The 12,845-nt window shown below is 36.6% G+C and overlaps 1 protein-coding gene across 1 annotated transcript; it reads left to right on the top strand.

Annotated features, from left to right (window-relative positions):
* The first annotated feature begins 1,743 nt into the window (after positions 1 to 1,743).
* LOC122029352 (probable nucleoredoxin 1) lies at positions 1,744 to 9,115 on the top strand. Its single transcript, XM_042588301.1, has 4 exons — positions 1,744 to 2,004; positions 6,239 to 6,721; positions 6,803 to 7,282; positions 8,272 to 9,115. Exons 1-4 carry the CDS (start codon positions 1,870 to 1,872, stop codon positions 8,926 to 8,928), a joined length of 1,755 nt encoding a protein of 584 aa, XP_042444235.1. The 5' UTR covers positions 1,744 to 1,869; the 3' UTR covers positions 8,929 to 9,115.
* The last annotated feature ends 3,730 nt before the right edge of the window (positions 9,116 to 12,845 follow it).

Genomic DNA, 12,845 nt, shown 5'->3' with positions numbered 1-12,845 from the left:
CTTTATACAATTATTTCAGCTAGCGCCTTTACCAATTTTTGTAGGCAATAACTGTGTGGATTAACACAACAGCTGTGCGATTGAAGACGCCGGAGAAACTTTCCCGTCGGGAACGCGAGGGACGAGGGACGAGGAGGGTCGTTGAAGGAGGGAGCGAGCAAGGGAGAGAGAGAGAGCGGCGAGGAAAATTTTAATATTAAACTTTCCCGATTTTTACCCGCGAGGTCGGCCGGACGACGGAGACGGAGGTTGCAAATGGGAGAGAGAGAGAGAGAGTGGGGAGGGAGATTTTAATTTGGATAATTTCCGTCGCTGAAGTTTTGAACAGAGGTCCGAAGGGGAAAGAGAATAAAAGGAATATTTTATTTGTAGGGAAACCGAGCTGGCAGCATCACGTCTGCGCGTTGCTCACGGTCGCGCACAAAGCGTCGCCCAACATATATATATATATATATATATATATATATATATATATATATATATATATATATATATATATATATAAAATTTAATGAGCTGTTCAAATTTATTTATTTAATTAATTTAATATATATTGAACGATATAAATAAATTTTTACATACCAAACTAAACACAAACTTATTTCTGAATATTCAATTCATGTAAGACCCTAATCAAAATTGATCTCTTCAAATGTTCCACTTGAGTGTCGAAGGGCACTGTTATATATAAATATTATCTATCAATTTAATTAAAATTCTTATATAACAATGTTATTATACTAAAATATTATTTATTATTGATAGGTCTGAGCTCTCTATCACTCCCCTATCATCCGATTCAACCAGACGATCGATTAAACTTAGTAAAAATTATTTAAATTTGATTAATATCAAATCAACTTAATTAAAATAACTATTAGAATGATATTAAAACTATTTTCACTAAATCGAAACGATTTTATCAAATTTAAAATAATTTGAATTAAGTTACTAAATAATATTTTGATATACGAAGGCTCTGCATTTTGAATCTTTATTAGACATAATTCGGAGGCTGAGTAAATTTTTTATGATAATTATTTTTATCACTTAATGCGGAGCTCTCTAAATTTCCACCCCCATTGCAATGCAATGCAGAAAGAATAAAATAAATATCTACAAATAAAACAAAACAAAACAAAAAATAATTCGAATCTTCAAAAACCTTGTGATTTGATCGTTTCTGTTCTTTAAATACTTAATTTTTATACAATTGTATGCAGTAACACAAAAGATTTGATAAAAATAAATTCGATTTGTTAATCTAATATTAAAAAATATCGGATTAGAGCTGAGGATTACCAGATTCAAATTGAGGGTTTTGATTGGTTTAGATTTTTATTGGATTTGGATTATCCGAATTGATCCAAATTTAATATTTAAGATTTTTTTTTAAATTAAGATGTTTTATTTTATAGAATCATAGTATAACAATGATTAAATATTAAGATAAAAATAAAAAAAAGGAAATAATAAAAAAAAATTTGTTTTGATTGAGTGGTTATTCTATAGAGTTATTCGGATTCAAATTTACGATTTTTAAATTAAATTCGTATTCGAATAAGATTAAAATTTAGGTTTTTATAATATTCTTATTTTGATCCGATTCAGTTCGATCTAATTCGGATTGAATCGAATACATTTGAACCAACCAAATTAACACTCCTAGATTCATTTTTTTTTTCCTTTTTTTTAAATGGCTTTTATTTGATTATTATTTTCTTAAAAAGTCAAAGCGTTTTCAATAAGGCGATGGAAGCGTGACTGAGCAGAGGTGGAGTTCTCCCTTCTCTTACCTCTGCAGCGATATAGAGCCCGTTGCTCGAGAGAGCTAGTGTCTAGAGAGAGAGAGAGGCGGCGGCGGCATCGATGGCGGAGCACGACGATGGGGAATCTGACGGCGGGTTCGACGGCGAGGGGGAAGCGGCTGCAGGCACCCACAACCTCGGATCCCTCCTCGCCACCGAGCGGCGGGATTTTCTCCTCCGAAACAACGGCGATCAGGTTTCCATCTGCTTCCTTCTTACGATCCTCCTTAATTCCGTTCGGGATTTTGGATTGCAGCCTTATTTTCATCGGCAGGTTGCTTTTTAGTACGAATTACTGGTTCACTTGAGGTTTTACACGAACCATTAAGGCGGGCTGGTTAGCGTGTGGACCTTGAGGAACTGCAGTGTACAAATTACTGTCTTTGTGTTAACGTTGTCTGTTTAGATTTGTTCAGTCAACTTGAGGAACTGCAGTGTACAACTAGGTCGCTTCCTTCAAGCTCGGTCCCCCCGGCTCTTTGGTCTGAGTTCAATAGGCCGCGCCGGTAGTTCATCTCCAGGTCATCTCTATATGGAACCCTTACCACACTGGCTTGCCATGTCCGGGCAAGCCGGTGATTCCTGCAAGGCCTGCACTTCTGACGATAGCGATCAAGAGGGGGAATTGAAGGCAAGAAGAGAAACTACCAAAAAGAAAACTTTTATTAAGAATTGAGAATCCTTCTTCATAAAAAAAAAATGTAGATCCAATACATTAACGACCCCCCTAGTGCCGGCCCTACGGATCTGGATAGTGGTAAACTCCAGGTCGTCAGGTCCTGATAATTGACCTCTCGCCATTACACCAGAGATGCCATGCGCCCACCGTTGGCCTATCCTTCTTCATAAAGATTATATAGAACGTGAACTCTAAGACTCAAAAAGGAAAGAGATCCTAAATTATAGATCTCAATTTCAATCTTATAAAGAAAGGAAAGAAACCTTACCATAAAAGGAAATTTCATAATAGACAAAAATTAATAAAATAGGATGCTATAGATAATTCCTAACCCCTAAATACCAGAAATATAAAAAAAAAATACTCTAAATACCATAAAACTGGAAATTACTAAAAATAGTAAAAGAGCTCCGAAAAGGGTCTAAATGGTGGAATTTGGACAAAAAAATTGGTGGTTATGAGTTCCCCGGTAACAAATGTACATTTTTGAATTTTGCAAGTGTGGCCACTGACAGTTTAATTCCAAGTCCCGAGTCAAAAATTATGTCCTCCGGAAGATTGGGTCCTCCTATGTTGATCTTGCATCAACTTCCATCCATACCTTCACAATTCACGGTTAGTAACGACCTAAAGGCTTATATTAAGGAAGCTAACGGCTGAACGACCCTATTTTGGCACAGGTCTGCTCTCAGCATTCACCTTAGCATTTGCCCTGGCAACCTATTTTTGCAACATCATTTAATATGGATTTTATATTGGCCGAAAAGTGTGTACTTTCGCTTCTTGAAACTTTGATTTTAATTAGTTGTTCAAATCCATTTTCAAATATTTCTTTTTGCCATGTCCTAAAATCAATTGTAGGTTCAGATATTCAATACTCATTTGAGATTTGAATCTAAGGTCTTATCACATTTGAAAATGAGTGCATAAATTGAGGTGATTCCAGCTACTTTCAACATAATGCTATTAGTTATGATATGTTGGTTTCAGTTCGGCTGGTTCACTGCTAAACTAACAAGTCTGTTTAGTACTACACAACAAAGATGACTCAAATCTTGTCTTAGATTTAAACTTCACCCTTGTTGAGTAAGGATTCAAGGTGGATCTATATGCATGTATATATATTGTCCTTTATTCTACTTCCTTGACAAGCTATATGTCGTGACTATTTGGATCATGACTCACCTTTGATTGCTATGTGAGGCAGTGCCACTCATCAATCACCGTATCATGGCCATTTATATCAGTTTTAATTATGATAAGTAGAGGGTTATTTTGTCTCCCTTTACTCCTTATATCATTAATCTTGATTCAATTTGTGTAACTATGAAACCTATGACCGTCTTCAAACATCTATTAGAGTTATACCTAGTAGCTGAAAATCACAACCTTCTTTATTCATTTTTCCTTGTGACTTCATACACCTATCTCACAATTCTTCAAGTACTGTTAATGTCCATGTTTCTTATCATTCTCCTACATAGAATGTTTTTTTAAAAAACATGTTTTAAGGTTGATGACATAGTTTTTAGATATGCTGTCAAAATTTGTGTTAATATCAGGATCGAACAGTTTAAAGTTTTACATAGCAATCTGTCAAATGATAAATAAATGCTCTCCTAGTTTGGTCAATGTTCATGTTTGTTTTCATTCTTTGAAAAAAGTAATTAAAGAAAACATTCATGTTTTAAGGTTGAAGACAGTTTTAGAATGTCTTCTAAACTGATATACGATCTACCCCCTTAAACTTTAAATGGTCATAACTTTTGACTGGGGGACTCGGAATCAGGTTCTATCAGTGACCACGCGTGCATAATTTGAAAATCTACATTTGTTATGGTACCCGTAACCGTCAATTTTCGGGCCCAAATTCCACCGTTTAGGCTCTCATCTAAGCCTCCGAAGATTTTATTACTATTTTTAGTAATTTTCGTTTTTATGGTATTTAGGGTATTTTTGGTATTTCTAGTAATTATGAGTCCTAGTTAGTCTAAAACATCGTCCTGTTATATTAATTTTAATTTCTGTCAAGAGATTTCCTTTTCTAGAGAAATCTCTTTACTTTGTTTACAAAATTGGAATTGAAGTCCATATATTGGGATTTCTTTCCTTTCTTTGTCTTAGAGTCTATATAAATATCGGTTTAGTTGTATGAGGATTCATCTCTCAATTAATAATAAAGTTTCCTTCTTTTAGCAAATAGCGGATTTTCTTCTTGTTTTCGTCCGGTTCTCTTCTTGCATTTTCCTCAATTTCCCCTTCTCGTCATCCCGCAGGATAATTGTTGTCCTGTCGGGGGGTCATAATTGTCAAAATAACGATACTAGGATCAAATAGTCTAAATATTTATGTGGTATCAAAAAGTGCTTGAAAAAAATCTTAAGAAAGGTGCATATTGTCACGTTAAAGACCAGATTATCAAACAATACTTAATATCAAATAATAAATAATGGAATTAATGAAATTAGATTAATAATAGATAATGCCTTATTAACAGTTAATTACTATTATTATTTCATATCATCATATTATAGAATTATAAAATGATATTAGATTATTAGTATGTTTGTTATATTTATTCTATTATTAATAAATAAAAAAAAATCACGTGATATTATTATATAATTAATAAAGAATATTATATGTAGAATTGCTAAATTAATGCTGAATTTGTAATATATTATTGAATGAAATTAAAACTAGATTATTTGTTAACATTTCATATTATAAGGTTTAATTGGGTCCTCAACCACATTTGAATCTTGTTTTGTATAACGGAAAAGGTGGGTTTGAATTGAGTTCATTGTTTTTTGAGAGTTAACACCTTTGTCAATCGGCATTAAGCGAGAGAGCAGGATGAGACGTTGGGCCTAAGCAGTAGCGAGGTTGAACAAATGATCCTCAAGCTTGCAACACATCTGAAGCAGAGATGAGATTGAGCAATTCAAACCGAGATTCAAGCAAGTAAAGAAGAATCTCTCCTTCCCATGCCCAGTAAGTTCAATTCAGTCTGGAAGCAGTGAATAATCAATTAGATTAGCTGAGTTTTCAAAAAATCAATCACCAAATTTCAACTGATTTTATTCATTTACTAGTGAATCAAATTCATTTGTAGCCTTCTTTAGTGTGTGTGTGTGTTATAAATTTCTCCAGTGATCTTCTCGAGAAGTCTGATTTCCTGAAAACATTGGATCAACCTTCGTCAATAGACTCAATACCGATCTATCTCAGCTGATTGGTATTAGCAGCAATCAACTTTGACAACCATGCTATCAGATCCTACTAAGATCACCTTTCCATTCAGACTTGTTGAGGCTTACTATGGCATGATCAATTTTGTGCTTTATATTAGATATCTATATTAACTATCATTATTTACCTTTTCATTTTGAGTTTGAAATGCTTTTGTGTTTGATTCTGGAGACAAATAGGATAACTAATTAAGTGAATACGATGTGAGCATTATTTTTTGATCCATATGCCGCAGGCGTTGTATATGAGATCTAGTACGTGAACTGAGGTTTTTTCTCTCATTTCAGATGTATGAATATTTGCTTATATAGCTTTGTGTGATTGATTTGCCTGGTACTTGAGTTGCAAGCAACCAGTTTTATTGCCACGACATTCTTACCTTCACCGGACATAACTTCTATCTCTTATGTTGACCATGTTACACCTACATAACACTTTTCAAAGATTTAAATAAAGTTAAATATTTTTATTAATCATGTCTTGATGTATAATTTTCCAGGTGAAGCTTAGCAACCTAGATGATAAAGTTGTTGGTCTTTACTTCTCAGCTTCTTGGTGTGGACTCTGCCAAAGGTTTACCCCAAAACTTGTTGACGCTTACAATGAACTATCATCAAGAAGCTGCAAGTTTGAGGTTGTTTTAATCTCAGCTGATGAGGATAAAGAATCTTTCACTGTTTACTTCTCTAAGTTGCCATGGCTTGCTATTCCCTTTGAGGACTCTGATCTCCATGATAACCTTAATGATTTGTTTGATGTTGGTGGGATACCACATCTTGTGGTGCTTGATGCTGATGGGAAAGTTCTTACTATTGAGGCTGTTCAGATTGTGAGAGACTATGGAGCAGAGGCTTATCCTTTCACAGCTGAAAGGATTCAAGAGTTAAAAGAGGAAGAACAGGCTGCGAATCAGAATCAAACTATTGAAAGCTTGCTTGTCACCTCCTCTCGTGATTTTGTGATCTCAAAGGATGACAATAAAGTAAATGCTTCTCTTTGCTATTAAGGTTCTTGATATTTAATATCTTAAACTCATTCATTTGATTTTTTGTAATGGAAACAGGTACCTGTTTCTGACCTTAAAGGAAAGGTTGTTGGTATATATTTCACGTTTGGCTCTTTGGGTTCAGGCGATGAATTCACAAAATTACTTGTGGAGATGTATCAAAAGCTGAAAGAAAATGGTGAAAACTTTGAGGTTGTTCAAATCAACTTGGATGACGATGAATCATCTTATGACCAAGGATTTGATGACACGCCATGGCTTGCAATCCCTTTCAAGGACAAGATCTGTGATAAACTAGCCCGCTACTTTGAGCTACAAACTATTCCTACATTGGTTATAATTGGCTCTGATGGAAAGACTGTGCACTCCAATGTGGCTGAGCTTATAGAAGAACACGGGATTGAGGCATATCCATTCTCTACTGACAAGTTAAAGGAGATTGATGAAAAAGAGAAGGCTAAGATAGAATCTCAAACTCTGCAATCGCTTCTTGTTTCTGGGGAGCTGGATTATGTCATTGGAAAGGATGGTGCTAAGGTATCATCCAAATGCTTGGTTTCTCTCTTTGTTTCGGTTTATCTATTAGAAGATATCTTTTTCCAAATGGATACAAGGGTAAAAACCTTGTGTTCATGATGAATTGTTTATACTCTGATGCCTTGAAGCTTGCTAAAAAAGCAAGTGGTAGATTGCAGGATCTTCTTTAGTCATAAGGTTAACCACACAGCTGATTAATCCTAAAATTGCACATGAACCTCTTGTTTATTCAGTAGATCTTCTTGGCTAACATTGCACGGGCTTATGAATTTAATGAATGGTTAATTATTCAATTGAAGCAATAATTAAGGATTCTAATAACTTCATCCAACATGCAACTATGCAAGTTTGTCAGGCGGAGTACTTGTGCATGGAACACGCATTAAACTGCTAGTAAATATTTTTTGTTAAAAATTTTGGCTTGACAAGGCAATGTAGCAAAAAAATAATTAGCTAGTAGTCACATTGGCATGCTGACTCATGAAACAAGCCAAGATGGCTTTTGGATTTGCTGGTGAGTTTTGGAGCTAGAGTGTGCAGTGTTGGGAAAAAAGTTCAACTAGGAACCACAGATCAAAATATAGGTGTTTTTCTTCTGATGAATTGAGCTCGTGTCATGTTGCAACATATACTAGCTAGGGGGTGGTAAGACAATGTCAGACATCTGTATTAGAATCAGAGTAAAGGTCTTACATTTAGAATATGGTTATAAGCTTCATGAATAAATATTATATAGCTCAAGGTCAGATAAATTTAGTAAATAATCTATTTTACAGCTAAAATCAGTTTAAAAGGATTCCTATTCAAGATAATGGACTATATAGAATTCTGATTTGGTTACCTTCTTAGTAAATCACATCTTATACCTTAATTTTAGTGGCAAAAGCATTACCCCTTCTATCACTTTTCCTTTTGGAATTGAAGTTTCCTGGTTAAGAGGTATGATTCAGTTAATTATTAACTTTTGTCTAATTGCTCTTATTGATCAGGTTCCAGTGTCTGAACTCGTCGGTAAGAATATCCTTCTTTACTTCTCCGCACGATGGTGTCTTCCTTGTCGTGCCTTCTTACCCAAATTAATTGAGGCATACCACAAGATCAAGGAGAAGGATGTTGCTTTTGAACTCATCTTTGTGTCAAGTGATCAGGATGAAAGCTCCTTTAACGACTTCTACATGGAAATGCCATGCCTGGCACTCCCCTTCGGAGATGAAAGGAAGAAGTTTCTGAGTCGCACATTTAATACCGATAGTATCCCTTCACTTGTGGCCATTAGCCCAACAGGTAAAACCATCACCACCGAAGCAAGAGACCTGGTACAGGCTCATGGTGCCTCTGCCTATCCTTTCACCAAGGAGCGAATACAGGAGCTTGAGTTGGAGATCGAGGAGAGTGCGAAGGGTTGGCCAGAGAGGCTCAAGCATAAGTTACATGAGGAGCACGAGCTTGTGAAGTGCCGTCGCAGGACTTACACTTGTGATGGTTGCACCAAGCGGGGAACTGATTGGTCCTTTTACTGCGATGCTTGCGACTTTGATTTGCATCCTAAGTGTGCACTAGATGACGATACAGACATGGAGAACACTGGTGATCCTGAAGATGGTCCTAAGGAAGGATACATCTACGACGGCGAAGTTTGCTACTAAGTATGAAGTCTACTATCTTCATTTTCGCTTAGGAATCTGTTTAAGAATAGTTTCAATGAAATCATACAGAAGCTAGCTGCAACAAAACTGGTGATATCATGTGTTCAATTAAATTTCTTTCTACATCATCAGAACCTATAATTACTGTAAAAGGAAGAGTAATTGAAGTTATAGTTTGGCCACTGAACCTTCTTCTTTGACAGTATTCTTGAAACAAATCAAGGAGAAAGTATTTGTATTCAAATCTTAATTTTATTAGAACTCATTGGGAATGAAATGATTATTCATGTGAACAATAAATCATTATGTGAGTTCTTGGCTAATTATCAAGAACAAGAGCATGATGATAATGGATGACACCTGCAATAATTATCTAGAGAGTTAGGTAGACGAAGAGCAATGCCATGCCATCAATCATTGTGCGCACTCCATTAGTGTGACCCAGTTGTTTGGACAAATATTAGTGTTTTTTTTTTAAATTATCATAAAAAAAGAACCCTAAGACAATATCATACCAAAAGTAGCCCTAATACTCATTCATTTGATTCAGTTCACTAGGTTTTAAGATTCAGTCCAACTTAAAAGTTGTTCATTTGGAGCAAAGCAGTCACTTTGGTGGTCCTTTCAGAGCGGTCATACACTCTTTAGAATAAAGAGTGAGGTAAATCATGATGAATATATCAAAAGAGACATTTTGCACTCATTAAAAAATAACCCAATACTAATTGTGCTAATCCATGGAACTTAAAAGTTGTTCATTTGTTCCTTGACCCTATCCATGTGATTGCTCCTTTGCCAACTGACCTCTCCTTCGTTGATGTTGGAGGACAACTCGGAGATACATTATCATTGGACACTTCTAATCGACTTATATTAGTAAGATTATTTGCAAAATGACTATGGATTTTAGTTGTTTAAAGGTCATTTTAGTTAAGTTAATGTTGTTATCAAAATCATTTTGTGATTCTATAAACATTGATCATTGTTGCAGTGTGGAAATCTCACTATGATAACGTAGCAGTAGAAATCCATCTCACAACCAAGAGCGATACTTCTCAAATCCTTCTCCTCGCTTACTTCTCATGGCATTAGCAATTCCTATCAAGATTAACACGCGTCAAAGGGCTCACCAAGAGTTATCCGGTGAGGTGCTTTTGATGCCTAAGTCATCACGAAGCCCTAAATAGAAAGAAAGAATGATACAAACTATAGGGAGATAAGCTCAAGAGATGCACCTCCTTAAAGATAGTTCGGATCCTCTGTCCCGAAACCTCTCTGTCCCCATGTCCCACTGCCGATCGGACGGTCCAGATCACATCTCAAGGCATCATGGCATCTTTAAGATGCGCGCAGAGAGGTTTCGGGACAGAGAATCCGAACTACCTTAAAGAACGCATCTTTTTATAACCGATGCCATATTAATCACCGTGTCTATTCGCTTGGGAACTCGTGAAATCGAGAAGTTGGGAAGTCAAAAACTTGGGAGGTCTGACTGATCGAGAAGTCGGAAAGTTGGAGTGCTTGGCAGACCGGATCGACTCAGCAAGTCGGATCGGCTAGGCGGTCTAGAAGTTAGTGACTTAGGAGATCGGCGGGTCAGATCGACTCAGGCAGTTAGAGACTATTGGCATGTCACATAGAGTCTATGTTGACCAAGTCCTGAATCATACCACGCGATTACTACATTTACCAAGTTAAAAGATCATCTCCTACCTGAACTCTTTGTTGACCAAATCAAAGGTTCGTCACATGGACTGTTACTAACCTCCGTATGAATTAATCTTCAATACTTGAAACTTCTTTAAAGCTATCCCATTCTTAGTTTTAACATAATTGATTGAGTTTGATTGTAGCTCTAAGTATGACTATTAAGTTATGGCATAAGAGCCAGGCAAGTGAGCCTCCGCATCCAACTCAATTAAGTAGTTCTTATCTAACTTATTCACATTATTGTTCAAAAACGTAAGCTCCATGCCATAGTTCACATATGATTCTCTCACACATGGCACAACTTTTAGAACTTTAACTTTTATATCATCCTCAATATTATTGCTTAAAGACTTTTGTCTTCATCCCCTTTATGTCTTCAACCGAACATTTTATATTTGTGTGCTCACTCAAAATTAATTGACCTTAAAATAATTTATATAATAATAATAATAATAATAATAATAATAATAATAATAATAATAATAATACATATTTTATTAGATCAACCCTTTTTTAAATGATTGTCTCTGTTATAAAAAAATTATCAAATTAATGAGCACTCCATCAATTTTTTTTATATTCCAAGAATATCTTTATTTGTAAGAGTTGTTATTAGCTGCTAAATGTATAATAGCTAGCTACTTTCTAACTAGTATAATGTGATAAAATATAATATTTTATTCTAATCAAAATTAATATATATAATATTATTATATTAAAGTTAAAATTATTTTAACTTGATTAAAATCACTTTTAAATTTGTATAGCAACTAGTATATGTTATTACGTCCATGAAAACAACTAATACAATTTTATTGTAGCTACGGTATTTTAGTAGATATTTGAATAACTATTATAATTATTGTAACAGTTAATATAATATTGTATGATGTGAGTAAGTAATTAGAAGGTCTTATGTGATTAACTAAAGAGCTGCTCTCTGATTTTGCATACTCCGACAACTCAATGCTGTTGGTGCAATCATGCCCTGGAAGTTTCAATGTGTTGACAATTATTTAAGTTTAGGTTAATACGGCGGAACTAACATGCATTGTGAGTTTACAGGAGGAGTTTCTTGCAGGTCAGAAGTCCAAGAAGGTCAAGGACTGAATTCTTGGCAGAAAGAGTTCTTGCGGGTCAAAAGACCAGATGCAAGGCAAGAGAAGTCCAAGAAGGTCGGGGACCGGATTCTTGGCAAGAGAAGTGTTGGGATCGATGGTCCTCGGCTAGAGAGGGGGGTGTGAATAGCCGCCCCAAATCGTTCGCGTTTCTTTCTACAAACTAGGGTTAGCGCAGCGGAAATAAGAACAAGAAACGAAAACAAGAAGATCAAACCTCAACGCGTCGATGTAACGAGGTTCGGAGATAAACTCCTACTCCTCGGCGTGTCCGTAAGGTGGACGAGCCCTATCAATCCGTCGGTGGATGAGTCCCCGGAGAACCGGCTAATAATCACTCCTTCTGGGTGGAGAAACCTCGCCACAAAGTTTTGCAAAAGCAATACAAGAAGGAGTATACAGCAAGAAGCAAAATACAATACAACTGTAAAACCTTCACTTACTTGCCTTCTCTTCGACTGGATGAAGCAGCAGCAGGAAACCAGTCGTAGAAGCTCACACGAAGCTTCGGAACTCAACAAAGCTCAAGAGCACAACAGTAGAGTAGAAAGAAGAGGAAGAAGTTATCGCGCAGCAGCAACCCCTTTATACTGCGAAGAAGACAGCGAAGAAACTAGCCGTTCGTAAGCGGCTAGAACCCTGATCGGTCTACGGACCGATCAGTCTTGATCGGTCCCGGACCGATCGGTTAGTGCACGTAACCTTCATGCGTACTCGATCGATGCGTGGACCGATCGACTGGATCGGTCCACGGCCGATCCCAACTCTGGCGTGCCCGCGACATCGTCTCGATCGGTCCCCCGATCAGACATAACTGATTGGTCCGTGGACCGATCAGGCTGCTTCTTTAGCACGCCCGATCGGTCACCGGACCGATCGAATCGAACAGAGTTTGTTGGTATCGATCGGTCACCGGCCGATCGAGCAAACAGTATCACCGGATCGGTCGGTGACCGATCCAGGGATTTTGCCCAAACCAAGTCCCAAGACTTCAAACCAATATCCGGTCAACCTTGACCTATTGGTACTTCATCCCTAGCATCCGGTCACTCCCTTGACCTGCTAGAACTCCACGCCAAGTGTCCGGTC

This window comes from Zingiber officinale, chromosome 10B, assembly GCF_018446385.1.
Source record: "Zingiber officinale cultivar Zhangliang chromosome 10B, Zo_v1.1, whole genome shotgun sequence".
Classification (NCBI taxonomy): domain Eukaryota; kingdom Viridiplantae; phylum Streptophyta; class Magnoliopsida; order Zingiberales; family Zingiberaceae; genus Zingiber; species Zingiber officinale.
The sequence above is the reverse complement of the archived record's forward strand: the minus strand, read 5'-3'. Positions and strand labels throughout refer to the sequence as shown.